General features: G+C 39.3%; 1 protein-coding gene and 1 pseudogene across 6 annotated transcripts in view; one reads left to right on the forward strand and one right to left on the reverse strand.

Moving 5' to 3' along the window:
* Positions 1 to 20564, forward strand: part of DIS3L2 (DIS3 like 3'-5' exoribonuclease 2) — a 483331-nt gene that overhangs the window by 101439 nt on the left and 361328 nt on the right. For all 6 annotated transcript variants that reach the window (XM_037848473.1, XM_037848472.1, XM_037848477.1 and 3 more), the window contains exons 4-5: positions 13284 to 13337; positions 19509 to 19610. In XM_037848473.1, the coding sequence (XP_037704401.1) occupies positions 13284 to 13337; positions 19509 to 19610 (156 nt within the window). The remainder of the gene's footprint in view (positions 1 to 13283; positions 13338 to 19508; positions 19611 to 20564) is intronic.
* On the reverse strand, positions 9698 to 11013 carry LOC119543624 (annotated as a pseudogene).

Here is a 20564-nt window from a genome sequence, read left to right on the forward strand (position 1 = left end):
AACAATCAGGATATTACCTTTTTAAGAAGAGTGAGTTGGGGGAACCTCAATAGTTATAATTTGAAATAAAAAGAGCTTATAATTTTTGTTACAGAATTTGCAGAGCTAGGATGTGGGAAATACTCTGCAATGGTATTAGCTTTTGCTCCCCCATTTTAATTTTTACTCTTGAAGCAACTCTTTGCTGACAGAAAAAAAAAAATCTGATCAATATAACAGCTCTCATTCCAAGTAGCTTATAAGTGATTCCTCCTGGCCTGTGACATCATGAGACTCTGCAGCCAGAGTCTCCCCCCTATATGAGAACAGTTGTTCTTTGCAGATGGGGAAGGGAATGGGTTCCAGATATGAGGTCACTGTGTAAAATATACGACACTGTAAATAAGATTTTCATAGGCAGGGAAACAGAGTCCATCTGCTTTCTGATATAAACTTTCTGTGTGCAGGCCTTGCTGGGTAAGGTAAAACCTAGATAATGAGAGATATTTTAATGTTATTGGAGAAAACTAAAATTATTGGCTATATACAAACATTTTGTTAACTTTTATATTCAAACTTAAATATACTGTGACCTCTCTTTCTTCTCCCTATCCAGAGAAGAAACTTTTTGAGAGATATTAGGGAGATTTTTTTTTTTATAGGAGTAGTATAATCTTTTATTTTGTTTTGACTACCTTGACTAATAATTTAACATTTATTTGGTGTTTTACCCTCTTTGGGGAGGAGGGATTCACAGTGACCAAGGAAATTGCTTTCCTGTGTTTGAAACTGATCAGCAATAGCACATGATAATGTACATGTAGTTTGGAATTTTTTTTTTTTTTTTTTTTGTAAACAGCTGGTCACATCAAAGAACATGTGTCATTTCTCTCTCCACAGGGACAATATTGTGAGGTTGTTACAAGAGATGTGGGGAGAGATGACTGTATGGGATAGACATACCTGGAAGGGGCTCAGATTTTGGGTGATGACCAAGGATGATGTAGGTATGAAGATGATGGAATTTACAGGTTTCAGGATTCCAGATGAAACCTAAACCTAAAGTTATTTCAGGTTGAACCCTAGAGCTGCCTGAGGCATGATGTCAAGAGTACCCCCCTAGAAAATAATAGTGGTGTGAAATTGTTATTGGACCTCTGAAGAAATCCTAGTCCAGAAAGAGGACAGGATGGCCTAATTTCTAGGACCTTTCAAATATTAAGGGTGAAATCAGCTGGAGAAATTTGGGTATGAATTGAAGAAGGGAAGAATGGAAGTGACATTACTGTGGGGCTACCCAGTCATTTAGATGAAACAGATGCTATTCAGAACCTTAATACCAGGAGTGATGAGAGAATTTAAACTCTGCAGACATGAATTAGCTTGACAAATGTTTCTCAACTACCTACTAAAAGAACTAAAGAAATGCAGAAGAAATGACAGCTAGTGATAAGTGCTAATAGGGAAATAAGAAAGATGAGAAGATAATTAGGGGAAGTGACTTTATTTAGGGTAGTTGGGGAAGATCTTTCTGTGGAAATGATCTCTGAGTTGAGATCTGAAGGTTGAGAATGAGCCAGCCATTTGAAGAATTAGGAAAAGAACATGGTGGAAAAAAGCCAGCAGAAAAAGGCTTGATATTTTTGAGGCACAAGAAGGAAGCCTGGTGAGACTTGTGAGCAAGGGGATTATAATATGGGATTAGATTGGAGAGTTAGACAGCAGTCAAATCAGGTAGGGTCTCTAAGAGTTGGATTTTATTTAAAGAACAGTGGGAAGCCATGAAGAGTGTTAAGCAGGGGAGGGACATGATCTGTTTTATGCTTAAAAAACCCCCATATTTCTGATTGTGAGACAAATAGACAAGTGGGAACTGGGGGGCCACTTAGGAGGCTATTGAAGTAAACCAGGTGAGAAAATATGGAACAAGGTTGGTGGTGGGGAAGATGGAGAGAAGTGGATAGATTTGGAGCTAGAACTGATATGACATACTGATGTGTTAAAAGTGGAAGATGAGACAAAAGGAAGGGTCAAGGATGACTCCTAAGTTTTTGAGTTGAGCAGCTGGGTGGCTAATGTTGCCATTAACCAAGATAGAGAAGACTGGGTATTAAAATGTGGTGCTGATGTTTCTTCCTGCAGGAGGTGTGGTGTGGTTGTGTGTGTGTGTGCACGCATGTGTGTGTGTGTAGAGATAGTGTGTGTGTGTCTACAGATAGAGTTCCATTGTGGTCATATTAAATTTAGAAGCCTGCTAGATGTTAAGTGGAGGTGAGGGTTGAGGAGTAAATTTAGGTGTGGCAGTGGAAATAGCAGCAAAGAGAGGGGAAGATTGAAGGAGTGAAGTCTGAAACAGAGGAGAGGGCATCAAAGGCACATGGAGAAGGATTTGTCTTTTGATTGGAACAAGAATTTTTCTTTCAGTATAATGGGAGAAATGGCAAAGAAGCCGAGTATTGGGTTAGATAGGTTGGTTGATTTGGTGATGAGAAAATGAAGGTCTTCTATTCTGATACCTTCCCTTTTCTCAGGAAGTGTGAGGGCAGGATTTTATCAGCTCAGAGGGAGGATCAGAGTAGAAGGTGTGGGAAGTTTGCACAGAAAAGAAAAGTATGAAATAGTTCTGGAAAATGAGACTTACTAAGAATATGTGGTAGGGTTGTGGAACAGTGTTGGGTGCCCAGTTGAAGATGTAACCATGGATGTAAGTTGGTGGTGCAAACACTTACCGATTATCAGGGCAAGGCTACTGGTGCAAATGAGTCACCTGGTATTCTCTGTGGCAAACAAACAGAAAGGCAAGTCTGCTAGAGTCAAGAGCATGGACTCTGGAGTCGGGCTGCCTAGGCTTGAATATGGTGTGAACTTGGGCAGTTTTTTTTCACCACTTAGTGCCTCAGTTTTCTCTGTAAAAGAGGATAATAGTACCTACCTCATAGGGTTGTTTTGAGAGTTAAATTAGTTAATAGATTAAAAAGCTCTTAAAACAGTGTCTGACATATATACCCTTGTGTTACTTGCTATTGTTTTTATTACTGTAAGAGGAACATCTATTATTCAACTGGTAGGCGATTGCTGCCATGTGGGTATAGCTGTCCATAGTTGTTAGATCTTATGATTTTCCAAGAAAATCTGGAAGTACTTATTTTTTATTTGTGAAATTCTTTAGTTTTAAGTGTTGTCAAACATTCTGTAAGCCAAATAAAACATATTTGTGATTGCCAAATTAGACTATCTCGTTCAGTTGGGTGGTATTTTTCTATAATAACATGTAGCTTGGGTGTAGGCAGGCAGAAGGCAGATAGTTGGGGTCAACTGAGATTGGGGCTTTGCTAGTTGTATATAATAGGACAAACAGATCCAAGGCTCAGGGTTTGCAAGGGCAGAATATCATGAGAGATCCTAGCAACTAAGTGGCCACAGATGGAAGTAAACCTATATAGGGGGAGGATAATGAGTGGAAAAATGTGGTCTGGTCAGTGGGTTGGTGGCCTTAGTAAGGGTGAAGCATTGTTGAAACAGGGTTTGTACCTTAAGTGAACTGGGAGGATAGAAGATTGTGATTAGAAAGTATGATATCTGACTTTTAATTTTTGGAGGTGGTATAGTTAGCAATGATGACAAGATACAGGCTGTGAACAGGGGAGAGAGTGGCTGAGGTGGGTGGAGGAACAAGTGGCTAGAGTGACAGCCTAGGGTTGCCTCGGGCTTCCTTTTGGTTGTCAAAGTCCCCAGAGTGATTGCACAAGTGGGGTTGGAGAGGATGAGTGAGCTATGAGTTAAAATAGTAGTGAATTAGTGATATGACTAGAAGGTTTGAGGATGAAAGCAACAAGGCGATATAGCAGGTCATAGAGCTAATGACAAGAACTTCAAAAGATCTGGAGTTTTTGAAAGAGGATGGAGGAAAAAAAGTATTTTAAAGCCATAAAAGAGAAGCAGAGAAGAAGCATTCTTCCCCCTGGTCCCTGAGCTACATGGGATACGAGAGATGAAACAGGCTCCCTTTGAGAGTACTTCAAGGGAAGGGATAATATCAGGGGATGACCAAGTTTTAGTTGAGGCAAGGAGTAGTCACAGGAGCATTCAGAGAAGAGGTTGAGGATATAAAATGCTCACAGATGAAGTTCCTGGCCTAGGGAAAGGTTTGGGAGGAAGATAAGAAATTGGAATGAGTCATATTAGGGGCTGGCCATAGAAATATGGAAATGAAAGTCCTGGACTTCTGTAGGTGACTAAGATAAACAAATATCTGCTGGAAGTCTCTTTTTGCTAAAAGAGTCATTTCTTTTTTTTTTTTTTTTTTTTTTATTAAATTCAGTTTTATTGAAATACATTCACATACCATACAATCATCCATGATATACAATCCACTGTCCACAGTATGATAACATAGTTATGCGTTCATCACCACGATCTATCTCTGAACATTTTCCTTATATCAGAAAGAACCAGAACAAGAATAGAAAATAAAAGTGAAAAAACACCCAAATCATCCCCCCATCCCACCCCATTTGTCCTTTAGTTTTTAATCCCCATTTTTCTACTCATCCATACACTAGATAAAGGGGGCGTGATCCACAAGGTCTTCACAATCACACTGTCACCCCTTGTAATCTACATTATTATATAATTGTCTTCAGGAGTCCAGACTGCTGGGTTGGAGTTTGGTAGTTTCAGGTATTTACTTCTAGCTATTCCAATACATTAAAGCCTAAGAGGTGTTATCTATATAGTTCATAAGAATGTCCACCAGAGTGACCTCTCGACTCCATTTGGAATCTCTCAGCCACTGAAACTATTTTGACTCATTTTGCATCCCCCTTTTGGTCAAGAAGATACTCTCAGTCCCACGATGCCGGGTCCACATTCATCCCCGGGAGTCATACTCTGCGTTGCCAGGGAGATTTACACCCCTGGGAGTCAGGTCCCATGTAGGGGGGAAGGCAGCGAGTTCACCTATCGAGATGGCTCAGTGAGAGAGAGAGAGGGCCACATCTGAGCAACAAAGAGGTACTCAGGGGGAGACTCTTAGGCACCATTACATACAACTTTAGACTCTCCTTTGTGGTAATGAGCTTCATAAGGGCAAGTCCCTTGCTCGAGGGCTCAGCACATCAAACCGCCAGTCCCAATGTTTGTGACAACATCAACACCAGTCCAGGTGAGGATGTCCAACACATCCGCACCTTCCCCCAGATCCTCGGGGCTGGGGAGGGGGAGGCTGTAAATATGTTTTTTATTATCTGCCCAAATTACTCTAGGATGTGTCACTATTTCACTCCAGCCTATACTAACCTACCGTGTCTCACTTCCTATTCAAAGTTCCATGCAATTGTGGTGTTTGAACAAATCGACTGTAGAGTTGTACCGTTTAGAAAATTTAGATCCTGTACCAAATAGATATCTCTTCCCTTGGTCTCATATGAAAGTTGAAGTTTTAAAACACAATCAGTTTCAACCTTTACCCTTTGGCCTGGCTTGCCCTAGTCTTAACCAGACCTGCTTCATTCATATCACTAATTGAAGTCTGGGCTCTTTTTCAGCTTTTTTTTTTTTTTTTTGACAGTGGCTGTATGCACTAATACTGACATTCGTATCTGCCGAGCTCTAGCTCTGAGTTTCAGGTGTCTCAGAGGTATGCATTGTTCCAGAGACCAATCAAGTTATATGCTAAGGGATCAGCATCTCAAAGTTTAGAGATAGGCCTTACAATTCAGGGATAGAGTTAACTGCTGTAAGAGCCTACAATCTAGGGACCATTACAATTATTGCGTCCACGGTAGGCTATGTTCTAAGATTCAATTCTGAGTTTACACATTGTAGTTAGTCTGTATTGGTGAGGCATCATCCCTCTCACCATGTTTTCTCCAACACTTTTACTCCTATATATATATTTTCCTACAATTTTATAGAGTTATATTCACATACCATACATTTATCCACAGTGTACAATCAGTTGTTCATGGTATCATCATAAACTTGTACATTTATCACCACAATCAGCACTTGAACATACTGATTACTATAAGAAATTTTTTTTTTTTTTTTTTAGCAATAAGAAAAAATGATAAAAAGAAAAATAACATGTCATACAATACAATATACTACTAAGGACAGCAAATAACACCACTACCAAGAATCCCATATTACTCCCCTATATCCCCCTCTCATATACATTTAGCATTGGCATATTGCCTTTGTTACATTTAATGGAGGTATATTACAGTGTTACTGTTGACCATAGACTCCAGTTTGCTTTGATTATGTTTTTTTCCTGAATACCATCCCTTTTTCAAATTTCTAGATGGTTGACATTCATTTGCTTTCCCACATGCAAAAACATTTTTATATTTGTATATTTAGTAACAGTCATTGGCCACTCCAGTTTTTGCCACGTTATACAGTCCCAGTCTTTATCATTTATTAAAAGAGTCATTTCTTGGCTTGCTTTACTGACAGCTTCTTCCATCAGGCTGCAGGAATGACTCTGGTCTGCTCTGAAACTCTGTTGGAGTTTCTTTCTTAACATGATCTTTCAAGTGCTCTGTTAGTAAGATCCAGTTCTTAAGAATAGAATTATATTCCAGTCAAATTTGCAAATGTTATTCCTGAACAAGGCTTCATAGATCAAGAAGTTTGCACTAGAGAATCGAGAGTAAAATCTTTAAGATGCTTTTAATATCTTTTCTTTAAAATGTGGAGCCTAGATGCAGTCCTGAGCAACCCATCTCTTTCCCCTGGGCCCAGCCTTGGCATCTCTAAGTGCTCTGTAAAAAAAGACACTTTCAAAGCAGAAGACAGTCTCATTTCTGTGTTCTACTTCTTCATGTACTAACAACCATTCAGAAAGGAAGTAAAAAGAGGAGGGTGACCATTATAAGAGTTAAGATAAAAGCTAGGAAAAATTATTATAGGCAAATATTAACAAATCCAAAATTGAAGGTTTAGCAGTAAGCAAAGAATGAAGAAAATTTTCCAAATCTTAAAAACAAAACAACACGAATAAAAAAAGCTTGGTCCAGAAATTTGAGAGAACTCAACTATTTTCAAGGCAAATTAATTTAAAGAACATCCAAATCTTTTCCAGTGCAAGCATAATGAATTTAAAAATTTAATAGATAAAGAACAACCAATGAGAATAGAAGACCCAGAAACAAACCCATTCTGTGAATAGAATTCTGGTTTATGGCAGAGGTAGCATGTAAGGTCTGTAGGAAAAAGAAGTGGGAAAAAATGGTTATCTGTATGGAAAAAGATGAATTTTGATCTCTGTCTTACAGAATGTAGAAAAGTCAACTTTAGAAGGATTGACTTAAAAGTCAACACCAAAACCTTAAAACTATTAGTAGAAAATATAAATATCCTTTAGACCTTGGGGTAAACAAATATTTATTAAACCAGACACAAAAACACTGATAAAAGACTGATTAAAAAATCTATATTGATATTATGAACTTTTGTTTATTAAAAGATAAAGAAAATTAAAAGAAGTTACAAACTGGGAGAAGATATTTACAATGCACACAGCCAGCAAAGAGTTTCTCAGAATAGAAAATACATATATTCAGTAAGAATATGAAGAGATAGTCAACATCATGAGCAATCAAGGAAATCTAGGTCAAGACCACAAAACTTACAAAGTTTTTTAGTACCTTGTATTGAAGAGACTATGGTTCTAAAAAGTTTCATATATTGCTGTTGGGAGTGTAAATTGGTACAATTGTTTTGGAAATCAGTTTTGTATTATCTCCTAAAGTTGAAAATCCTCATTACAACTCAGCAATTCCATTCCTATGTATGTAACCAAGAGAAACTCTTGCACCTATACAAAAAGAGGTATGTACAAGAGTGCTCATAGCTGTTCTGTTCACAATACCCAAAAACCATGGAAATAACATGAAAATAGATGAATAAACTGTGATTATATTCACACAGTGGAATATTTCACAGCATCAATTTGAATGAACGGTAGCAGCATACAATATTTTATTTATCAAATATCATATGTCATCCTACTGTTTTCTTGGCTTCGTAGTTTCTGATGAGAAATTGACATTTAATCTTATTGAGGCTCCCTTTTATGTGACATGTTGCTTCTCTCTTGTGGCTTTCAGAATTCTCTCTTGCTCTTTGGCATTCAGTAGTTTTGATTATAACATTGTGCAGTATGGGTATATTTGGATTTATCCTGATTGGAATTTATTTAGCATCTTGGATGTGTATTTTCCTGTTTTCTGTTAAATTTGGGAAGTTTCCAGCCACTATTTCTTTGAATATTCTTTCTGTTACCTTTCTCTCTTTCTTCTCCTTTTGAAGGACTCCCACATGTGTATATTGTTGTACTTGATGTTTCTAGGCCTTGTTCACTTTTCTTCATTCTTTCCTCTTTCTGCTCCTCAGAATGGATGATTCCACTTATCTTCAAGTTCAGTAATTCTTTCTTCTGCCAGCTTCAATCTGCTGTTGAGCTCCTCCAGAGAATTATTAATTTCTGTTACTATCGTCTTCAGCTATGTTTGGTTTCTTTTCATAACTTTCATCTCCCTATTAATATTCTGTTTGTATTCATCTACTGCTTACTTGATTTCCTTTAATTCTTTGTTTTTGTTTTCTTTTGGCTAAAGCTTTGAGCATATTTAAACTAATTTTCGAAAGTTTTGGTCTGGAACATCCCAGGTCTGGTCCTCTTCTTTGGTGGTTTCTAATGCTTCGATCTTTTCCTTTGCTTGGGCCATTGCTTCTTGTTTCTTTGTATGTTTTGAAACCTTATGTTGAAACCTAGACATTTTGATATTTGAATGTCATCATTGAAATTTAGACTATGAGGTATCTATTCCTTAAGCTTGTATCCATTAGTGTTATGACTGAGTTTCCCTTGAATGCAAGGAGTTAACAACAATAAAAAAAAAGTAGGAAAAAAAGAAAAAACACTTTTCACAGTCTTTGAAGATTGACCATGAAGGAGAGCACCAGTGCTCTCCTTCAAGGCTTATCCATGCAACAAGCAATATGAGAGTAGCTCCAGGCCAAAGCGTAGGGGCCTCCTTGACCCTTTCTGTGCAAGCCTCTTGTCTTGGGCATGTGAGGGTAGTCCTGGGAATTCCCCCATTTACGTGGATACAAATGTCCCCTCTTGCATAGGAAACAGTTTTCCTCATGGTCCCAGGCCCTGCACTGTATGTTCTGCAGCCAGTAATCCCTTGCCCCAGGCAGCTATGACTTAACTGCTCTCCCATAGGTTTCTGTAGGAGAGCTTGGTGAGCTCCCTTCTATGTGCAGGGCAAGTTCAGGGACAGTGAGTTCCTTGGGCCACCACCAGACAAATTAGAACAGAAATATATGTTCCTAGTATGTACAGGAAGGTTACTCTGGTCCTTCTGGAACCAGGACCAGGGATCCACACTGGGAATGTGGGCTGGTTCTGTGCTGAGCCAGTGAGGTCTTGGGGGTGATGCCAGTCAGGGTGCCATGAGATTCTACTGTTTTTAGGTGGTCTTTTTCCTGATTTGATATTTACCCTGTAACTGCAGTCCTTCGACTATTTTCTGGACTTTATGCCAATTCTTGCTGGTTGTATAAATCTTCTGTGGGGGTACAGAGCCCTGAAGCATCTCATTCCACCATCTTGATATAGGCAGTAGTTTTTTTTTTTTTTGAAGATGCATTAGTTTTTATCGGTCACTGGTTCCCCAAAGGGCACCCTGCTTCTGCTGACTCAGTACCTCAGAACTTTGGTGTTGTTGGTCTCAGATACCACTTTGCCGTCCACGATCCTGCAGGTGGTGGTCTTGTGGATGGTTTGCATGGAGTTGTTGCTGCCCAGGGCGTCACTGAGACTGAGGTCCTCTCCTTCTAGCAGGCGGCGATAGGTAGCAATCTCAGTCAGCAGCTTGATCTTGATGTTCAGTCGGGCCTCGTACTCCTGGGCCTGGTGCTGCCCCTCTGCCCGGGTCTGTGCCTGCTCCAACTCTAGGTGCAGCAGGACCCCGTTGAGCTGCTCCATCTTCAGGGCATAGCGGGCTTCCACTTCCGCAGGCTGTTCTCCAGTCTGGCTTTCAGGTTTCTCATGGAGTCCAGGTCTATTTCCAAGGACTGGACAGTACATCTCAGCTCTATGTGTGTCATCTCAGCAGCTCCTGTCTCAGCAGACTGAGAGGTGACCACTGTGGTGCTCTCTTTAATCTGCTGAGACCAGTACTTGTCCAGCTCCTCTTGGTTCTTCTGAGCCAACTCCTCATACTGGGCTCAGATATCTGCCATGATCTTGCTGAGGTCCTGAGACTTGGGGGCGTCCACCTCCTCGGTCAGCCCAGAGCTGGCAATCCGGACTTGTAGGCCCTTTACTTCCTCTTCATGGTTCTTCTTCATGAAGAGCAGCAACTCCTTGAGAGCCTTGATCTCAGTCTCCAGCTGCAGCTGAGTGACATTGGTGTTATCAGTGACCTTGCGGAGCCCATGGATGTCACTCTCCACAGACTGGCGCATGGCCAACTCAGTTTCATACTTGACTCTGAAGTCATCAGCAACCAGCCAGGCATTGTCAATTTGCAGAATGATGCGGGCATTCTCCACAGAAATTTCAAAGATCTGAGCCCTCAGTTCCTCGATGATCTTGAAGTAGTGGCCCCAGTCCCTGACTTCGGGTCCCTTCTTCTCCAGGTGTTTCCAAATTTTGCCCTCCAGTCTCCGATTCTCAGTCTCCAGGCTCCTCACCCTGTCCAGGTAGGAGGCTAGGCAGTCGTTCAGGGATTGCATGGTCTCCTTTTTGCCCTGGATGCCCCCCATTCCCACCAGACCCTCAGCCACCCCGCCAGCTATGCCCCTGGACCTCCAGCCGCCCCGGGAGCTAGAGGAATGGGACACGGAAATCCGGGAGCCCGAGTCCCCGGCACCCGCATAGACACTGGCCGTGCTGCTGGCTGGCCGGACCCAGTGGCTGGGCAACTGGACCGAGCCCAGGGATAGGTAGTTGGTGAAGGCGGTGGAGCGGGTGGTGAAGCTCATGTTGTCTGGGGAATAAGGCGAGAGGCCAGGACTCGGGATATGGCTGCAGCAGCTGTAGTTTCTTAATGTACAGGCACTCACTCATTTTGTTTGTAGAAAGGAATAACCCTTCTGGATAGCACTTGGATGTCTGAAAGTGCTGTGAAAAGAAATTGGTAATGATTAAGACTCTGCATTGGTTCACTCAGAGCAAACTTCAATCCATCTTCTGTAGTACACTAATAGAATGGAGGCATTGTACTATGTGCCGTCTACATGTAAGCCCATGTTTAAGGAGAAGTATGGACTGGTTGTTAGAAGTATGGGCTGCTTGTTGGAAGTATGGCTTAATTGAAGGCTACAATTACAAAATCCCTAATAAGGCAGATGAATAAATTGGAGGTCACAGTGGTGGGGCAGGAGCTGTCAGCGGGAAGGTGAACGTGGGTTTTAGTGGAGAGCAACAGTCTTCTTTCTAGTCCATTTTTTCTCAGTTCTTTCATCAATTACTTTCATGAAGTTATAAAGGCATTAAATTTTCACTGAGCTACAGGGGATGATGGAAGAATATGGATTGAAAAAAATTTCAGGCCGGAAAAATGCCTGGAATCAGTAGGTGAATTTTAAAAAAAATGTAATTTCAATAAATTTACTTTTATTTATTTATTTATTTTTGGAGGCTCTTCCCCACATTAAACTGTAAGCTCTGTGAGGGTAGAGACCTTTTCTATTGTAGCTGACCGTTGTATCCCAATTACTTAACACAGCGCCTGCCATGCGAGTTGTCAGCACATATTTCTTGAGTGAGTAAATGAATATTTAGGATAAATGTAAGCTTTCTTCCTCCCTCCCCCAACAACAAACAGCTGTCCAAGAGTTAAATTTGCAGCAGCACTGATAAAAAAGGCTGACTCACCTCAGGGAGCTTTCCCAGCTTTATCTCCTACCCGTTCCATCTCTTACCCTATGGGGAATTGCAGATCTTGGAGAAGAGTGAATATTTGTCTCTCAGCCACTTTTGCTAATGCAGTATCCTCTTCCTTTACTTATCTTCTGAGTTATCTGCAGGGTTTGCTCCTTGGTCAAGCAGCAGCTCAGACACTGTCTTTGTAGTCTTTCCTAGTGCCTCCAGCTGAAAGTAAGCTGTACCCTCACTTATGCATTCTTCATGTTTTACTTTATAAACAAGGACTGAGCTTTGTCATCATTCTCTCTCCCACATTGTTGTCTCTCTCTGTATATAATATATATAACATACGTAATTCAAATAGTTGTTGAATTAAGGACCAAATGATCATTTGTATTTGTCTTTTTGGGGTGTTAATTATATTGTTTACTATTGTTGGGAAATTTGTAATTTAAATTTGGTGTACCAGTGAAAGAAAATTTCTGCTTTATTTTATGCCTTCACCTGTTTTGTTAATTATCTCTAGTCAACATTTTAGGGGGAAATATTTAAAACACTTTCTCAAGACATCCTTTGAGTCTGGCCCTTTGGAAGATAATGACCTCCATCCGTGTGTTCCAGTGGCCTGTGGAATGTGCTGGAACCTGGGGAGGACTATAGCTTCCTGCAAGAGCCTAAAATACTGTACTGTGATTGAAAATAATATTCACTTGCACCTCTGTGTGTATATAGAAGCAGGACCTAATTCGGAGCTGGAATAACAAGCAGTTGAAGCCACACTGTGTGGCCTTGGCTGCTGGAGCCAGATTCCTATTTCCGTTAAGAGCTGGTGCTGGACCATTTTGAATTATTGACTTATTCTGCTCTGCAGAGGGGCTGGAATAAAAAAAAAAAAAATCTCTATGCAGTCTCTTGAGGATGAGTATCCAGGTTGGAAATCAACCTGTATCACTTTAAAAATTGTCACAGAAATAAGCATTTGTGGAAAGGCTGTGGAATTTAGATAATGAAAAAGGCCATTATCTAGTGAGGTATAATCCCTAGATTAGATAATCTTGTTCTTAAAGTGAAGTACTAAATTTGAAGACTAGCATATAAGGGCATATAAAACCTACCCTGCGCCAAGCTCTGTTGCTTCTCATCCACGTCTGCTCACAGCAAGGTGCTAGTTTGAGCTTTCAGTTTATGTTGGAGAGGCTAATAGAACCTTGTGTCTCTGACATCAGTGTGTCATGCATTTACCAGTGTATCTGTATAGTATTATAAATAGTCTTCATATATCTAACTTGTTTCCTGGATTGAACTGTTGTGTAATTAATTTAAAAACTTTTTATTGAAGAATACCATACATAAGGGAAATTCACAAGTGTATGGCTTAAATTTTCACCAATTTTATTTTTTTATTTTAAAGGGTGTATTGAGAATTAATCCAAAGAAGTTTCATGAAGCTTTCATTCCTTCCCCGGTAAGTTCAATAATTTTATAATAAACTTAATGTCACATTTAATTTTTTAGATGTGCTATGAAACTGAAATCATATATTCTAACTAAAAAGCAGAGTAGTAAAACAAAATTGAGGATGGGAAAGGATTTGTTTCAAATTTAAATAAACAAAGTTTTCCTTTGGTGAACAACCCGTTCTGCTAGTCTTAAAATCACACTTAAAACAAAAGGGATGGCATTTGTTATTAGACTGCAGAGAGCAGCTGAAGCCATGCAGACACTCACGAGGTCATGTAATTGGATGCCCTTGGTTCATAGCTGAAGAGGATTTATATTTTTTTCCATTGATTTAAGTTAATCTTTCGTACACAAATGTGCTGTCTACTTTTGATCTATTGCATGAGCTAATCTGAAAATCTGTCCGAAAATAACTTGTAATACTTTTTTTTTTTTAGGTCAATTTCTCACTTCAGTTTTGTGCAGGTGATAGGACTTGGTTCAAGGCTTTTTACCCTTGGGCCTTTATACCCCAGTCTTATGTTCATGACTCATTTTAAAGCCTTTCTCTAGTTAAGGCAAGTTCACTCTGATATGTAGTTGACAGTAGGTCCCTGGATAAGGCTTGATTGCTCAAAGCTGAGAGAGGAATATTCTTAAAATTTTGACCTAACTTTTCTAGGACTGCATAAATAGAATAGCTGTAGAATCATTGATTTTTCACAGTGGGAGAGACCATAGAGATAAACTTCTTGTAGATGAGGAAATGGAATACATATGTTTCAGTTAACATATTTCATATAATATAGAGTGACAAGTTTATTGAGAGTATAAATTGTCTGGTACTTCATGGGTATTGTTATTGTTACAAAAACCTAAATACCTTTTCTCAATCTTAGTTTAGTCCTTTGTTTCTGTGGCCTCCAGAAGCCAAGGATTTATATTTGTGTGTCATGTTCAGGCCTTACCCATTGGATTAGGTAAAAAGTGTCACTGACACGTCACATTTTCTCTGAGTCACATTCTGTACCTTTGGCAGACATGGTATATTTGCCAATCCTGGTATTTTTGTAGGACTTGAGGGTCAGCTTTGAGGTAGTAACTTAGCTGCAGGAGCAATTTCATCATGTAATCCAAGTGCAGTTTATAGGGATGTTAGATTCCAGAGTTTGCACATAAGGTGGAAATCACATGCAATAATCCTAAAAATTACCTGTGAAAATCTCTTCAGAAGATGCTATGTTGGAGACTCATAAACCATCTCTCAATGAGTTTAGCTTAACCAGTGTTTCCTCCATGTTAGAAAGAACTGTTCTTCAGTGGTGTACCAGTTCAAGCAGCTTGGTTGTCTTAGGGGCCCTGGTATGTGAAAAATATGTATTTTTAAGCATGAGCATCAACTCATTGCAGTAAGGCATCATCCTTGAGAAGCACCTGGGGACTGAGCAGGTTTCAAATCTCCTGTCTCTTGTGCAATCTGAGGTTTGTTCTCATTGATTGCAATGGTAGAGGAGCTACAGCATTTTGAAACTTGTTGCTGCTTGCTTTTTCTTTTTCCTAAATACACAGTATTCAATTTCCCCTAAGTTAAATCTGTTACCAGGTCAGCTCCTAACATGTGTGGGACGTGGGACAAAAGTACAAATGGAGACTTACATACCTTATATCAAAATATTTGAAAGTAATAAATCAAAGTAACAAACTTAACTAAAACATATTCTGTTTTCCTATGTTGAAAACTATGCTTTCATATTCCTGGGTTCAAATGTAAAATTCCCAGACTCTTTGGAGCTCCATGCTGAATTGCAGCTGCTTAGGGAGGGCCCACCTCTGGCCTTGTCCTTCTTCTTGGCCTGTCCCTCTTCCTTTCTCACTCCTGGCTTCCAGTTCTTCCTCTCCTGTTATGCAAGGGCCCTCCATGCACAAATGCCCACATGTCTGAGCTCTGTCCACACTCCTTAGAAATACCTGCCCTTTAGCACCCATCAGGTGGTTGGTTCAGAAGGACAGCCCTGGGTTTGATGACTGTGGATCCTGAAAACTGCATACTGGAGAGGGGCGTAGATAGAAAAGGGCCAGAGCAGAGGTTCTCTGAAGTGGGGGCCAAGCTAGGTTCTTGCAAATTAAATTCATGTAATTTAAATTTGCAGATGATGTGTCTCCACTGTTTAACCTGGCTTATAAAAAAAAGCTAGAAGTCAAACAGATGTTTCAAAAGTTCATAGTTGTTCCCCCCTACTTGAAATTGTATTCCTGTCATGTCCTATTTAGAAATTTTTAGATAGTTGTGATAATGAGATTGGCTTATTTCTAGCCCTCTTTTTTTTGAAACTTTTAAATTTGAAATACTTTCAAGCTTGCGATTAGAAAAGTAATGCACACCTCAAACAGAGAACTCCAGCCTGCCCCTATCCCTCACATATACCCAGATCCACCAGTATTAATATTTTGCCACATTTGCTGTTATTCTACCCATCCGTATATCAATCTATTGTCTGAACATTTGAGTGTAGGTTGTATTTATCATGTTCCTTGAACACTTAATACTACCAGATGTATTTCCTAAGAACAAGGATATTCACTTATATAACCACCTTAAATAAAGTTACCAAATTCAAGAAGTTTAGCATTGATACAGAGCTTACAGTCTGTATTCCAATCTTTTCATATGTCCCAATAATGTTCTTTTGAAACTTTTTTCCTCCTTTATTAGATCCCATCCAGGAATCATGTCTTACATTTAATTGTCATTGTCTTTTTAGTTGCTCTTTTTTTTTTTTTTTTTTTTCCAATTGTAGGAACATATATACAACATAAACTTTCCCATCTCAACCACTCCTAAGAATACCATTCAGTGGGGTAATCACATTCATACAGATAAATCTCCTAAGCACCAGTGTTCTCGATTTCTGGGTACACATAGCTAATTTTTATGTCAAGTATGAACTGGAAAAAATGCCCACAGGTAGACTAGAAGGTAGGGTGGCAGAACCTGGACCTGATTGTTTCACTGCTTTGGCAGGTAGAATGAATACAGGAATTGAGATTAAAGAAGAATGTAGCCTGTGCCCTGACAATAGGCAATAGAAAAGTTTCTTTATCTGTAAAATGATGAGTGGATTAAATACTGTCTAGTGTTCCCTGCAGCCTTAAAATTCTAAAGTTTTTGGAGAGACAAAAAGGGAGATTCGGTTAAATTTTTTAGCTTTACTCTTGCTGACTCTAAAAACTCCTATGAGCGTCTACAATGTCATTTGCTTTATTAAAATATCTATGTAAATCAGTAGGCTGATAACAGTGAATTGATAATCAGGTATAAAGTAATTCTTTGTTTTCTGGGAAACTTGAGTTAGGTTCATTATAATTTCTAATGATAGAAAGTAAATTTTCATTTTCTTATGATAAAACCAAAATATATGGCCTAAGTCCCTTATTTGTGTGCCTGCCAGTTACTGGTTTTTAATAAAAGAAAAATGCGATTAGGATAAAACCATGTAACTTTCAAGTGAACCAAGATAAACTATTATCAAGGTGCCTCTTCATCCTATTTGGTGATAAGATGAAGAAGAGAAATTGGACCAGTTATAAATATCTGACTTTTTAAAAAATCACCGTTTCCATTGTGTATTATGTTGATCTAAGAAGCTCTGTAATATTTTTGTGAATTTTGTCATGGGAGGCACCCTTTGCACAGCTGTGGAATTTATTTCTGGTCCAAAGTGAGTTATTCCATTGGTGGAGACTTCTCTGACCATCATGTCATACCTTGGTTGTCCTCTCCCCGGTAGCCCCTCAGGTAGTTAGTCCAGTTACCCTCAGTGTCCCTTACATTTCCTCTAAGGTTGTTCATTATCCATTTTTCTTCTATTTTTTTCTGATGGGTAGGTCAAGGCATTTAAGTAAAGAGCTGAACTTTTTGGCCTTAAAAATGTGTGATGGATGACTCAAACTTTTAATATTGTGCACTTCCCATGTTCAGTTTCTAAAGTAGGAGGTAACAGCAGTAGATGTCAGCCCGAGTGAGTAAGAGCTGAGTGGCGATGCAGCATCAGTAGATTTGTTTTATTGGCACCTGAGGTTCAACTCAATCTCACTTTGCTTGGTTTGTTGGGATAGGAAGATGACAATGCCAGCATCTTATCCTCTTATATCTCTGAGCTGCTTACGGGTAGATGTAATGGGTTAGGATGACCTCCAAACAGCTCTTTTTGTTCCACAGGAGTCAGAGAGATTCGTGTTGCTTTATAAATTTCAGAAACAAGCGACTGAGGGTGCTGAGCCACACTTCAGTTATCTACTCTCTGTTCATTCACTGATTGCCTCTTCCTTATTCCTGTCATCTGTAGCTTTCTGTCTGTGGCTAACACAGTAGCTGCTCCTCAGGGACAAGGTGGGGTCAGGCTTGGCAGAGAGTGCAGGCCATAGCTGCCAGCCTGTGGCCAAATTGGAAATTAAAGAGAAAGACTGTTCTAAAAGATTTCTAATGGATTGTAACTGGAAACTTTAAAAAATGATGAGCCTTATAGAATGTGAATCAACTTGTCCACCTTCCCACCCTCCCATCCTCCAGAGTTTTTAGCTATTGAATTTGGAAAGCTAATTTCAATTTTAGAATTTCGTAGCAGTCACCTTCAGTCTGTTGAGTGTTAAATATCATCTGTATTGAAACTAATAGAAAAATTTGAGACTCCTTTGATATTGCCTCCTTCAGGAAAAATTAATTTAACTTTTTTTTTTACCCTGAGAAGGAGCACATGGTATAAACTTTATGAAGGATAAAAATGTTAATATGTTTGTTGATGAAACATTTTAAAAATACTTAATTTTTCATGTATCTTGACTGCCTAAGGTATGCCTTTCCTTAAATATCTTTTCCATTTAAGCATTTTTGCAAAGTAATTTGGCTTAAAAGGAAGATTCTAGAACCTAAATAAGCTTGGAAATTGTTACTGAAGGTGTTACAAGGATAGGGAGCTTTGCTTTTTGTTTGAATTTTGCAGTCCCCAACTTCTCTTTCCCACTTCAGTCAGTCTAGGTCCTGGACACTAGAATTTACTTTTGATCCTTGAACTCCATGGTCCCTCCTTCTTGGTCATTTTCTCTTATGTTTTCTCTGTCTGATCTCTCTACATGGAATACTCCACTGCCCTGAATGTTCCTGACCCCAGGAGTGTTTTTCTCCTAATTACAAACCAGGAATCAACTAAGCATATGGTTGGTCCATTCTTGTGAATTGTTATTAGAAGGAAAGGGTTAAGAACAACTAGTCTGAAACTCAAATTGTAATTTTTGGTGAGAGTTTCCTGGTGCTTTATAGCAGGTCAGTTCATTTACCTAGTTACCTAGGAGGACATTCACAATTGGTCTGTCCTGGGGAGTTCACTGGGGACCTATGCTGATCTGAGTGTGTGATTGGGGATGAAGGCATCTGTGTGCCTTGTATTCATGGCCTGGACTTAAAACCTGCTCCCAGGTCTGAGAGAGGTGGAGTGTGAGAACACCTTAGGGATCATGTTATAACAGTGACATTCCTTTTCTTTGTTTTCTACCTAACACTCCGTAAAAAACAACCAAAATGTGTTCTCTCTGCCACTTTCCCAGCATGGGGTGGATGGAGTGTGATTTTGCTTGTTTCCTCTTAGAAAACCCAGAGCCTGGAGCTGGTTGCTATTCCTGTCCTTTTTTGGTTTTCTTGGGGGATTGTATAGTGTTATTGTTTTGTTCTTCTTCTGCTTTCTTGGAAATCTTCTTTTTACCACTTCTTTGGTACTTTTAAAAAAGTTCATTTAATGTAGAAAAATACCATTGTGCTTTATTTTATTTAAGATAAAAAGGATTACCTAAGATAAATTTAATTCTTTTTCATTTCAGTTTTAAAAGTGTCCACTTTCAGTTTTTGCATTTATGCGTTTTTGTTTGCTTGTCTGTGGCTTGCTTTGTATTCATGGCCTGGTTGACTCTCTGTTGACTTGGTGATTTTGAGCTTTCTGCTAAGCTGCTCTTATTTGTTCCTCGCTGTTCTCCATTTATATTGGTTCCAATTGATTGAATTTCCTTCCAGTCTGTTTGTGGCTCTGTACTAGTGTCCCTTTCAGGTCGGTGGACAGAGTGTAGAAATTAAAATTTTTAAACCAAAGCATTTTTGCTCCCAAGCCTTGGTAAACTGACCATTATTTTATTTCTCTCTCTGACTTAGGAGGGTGACCGAGACATTTTTATTGATGGAGTCATCGCTCGTAATAGAGCCTTGAACGGGGATCTGGTGGTGGTGGAACTGCTTCCTGAGGAACAGTGGAAGGTAAGTTCAGTTGTCCTTTCTTAATTGCAGACTTTTTTATGGCCTTTATACTCCATGCTACATTCATGAGACATCACAAATAGAACGACTCTTGGACCCCTAAGGCCCTCTGGTAAAATTGTGTGTTGTCTCAGAAGCAGACCACTGAATGTTTGGTACTTAAGAGGCACCTGCTGGGCACAGCTCTGGGTTGGTCTCCCTGCTCTCTCCCCTGCCATATGCCTTCCCTGTCACATGCCTTGCATTGGCTTCTGGTATTCTTGAGGATAGAAAAAAAGCTGACAGGACACATTCAAACTTGATATGTGTTATTTTTCCACTTCTTACACCATGGACAGAAATGGAAAGACAAAGCCATGGAGTTGGTGGCAATCTGCACATATGTTTCCTGCCTCTCCTTGAAAACCCAGGCAATACACATCTGGTTCTGAAGGGTACAATTTGGCTATTGGGCTTCCCTTGGCACACAAAAATAGACTGTGCGTTTTCATAAAATGGGGGTGTGGTGGCAGAAGAAAGTGTTTTTAATATGAGAAAATTCTGGGTTTCAGTTTCCACCTATGTCTGTCAGTTGTAAAAGAGGAGGTGGTTCCTGTTTTTTTCCCCTCATAGGTGATGTGTTTGATTTTATTTAAAATAGTTTAATTTTCAATTCATTTCTAAATTTTGATGGGAATATAAAATCATATTTTAAAAGAGAAATATTATTGTACCATAAGACTGTACTTCTAAATTGTATTTATTTGTCCAAGTTTGTTTTCACTCTTGTCATGATCATATATAATTCAAAGACAATAGTTAAGAATTACAATTTTAGATTCTAAGTATTTGAGTTAACATTCAAAGTTATTTTCTGTTTGACTCAAAACAGAATCATAAAAACAAAACTAAAACATAGCCAACATATTAGATTTTCAGCACCATTAATTGTTTCTTACAAATATACAAGTACTA

This window comes from Choloepus didactylus, chromosome 9 (assembly GCF_015220235.1).
Source record: "Choloepus didactylus isolate mChoDid1 chromosome 9, mChoDid1.pri, whole genome shotgun sequence".
Lineage (NCBI taxonomy): Eukaryota > Metazoa > Chordata > Mammalia > Pilosa > Megalonychidae > Choloepus > Choloepus didactylus.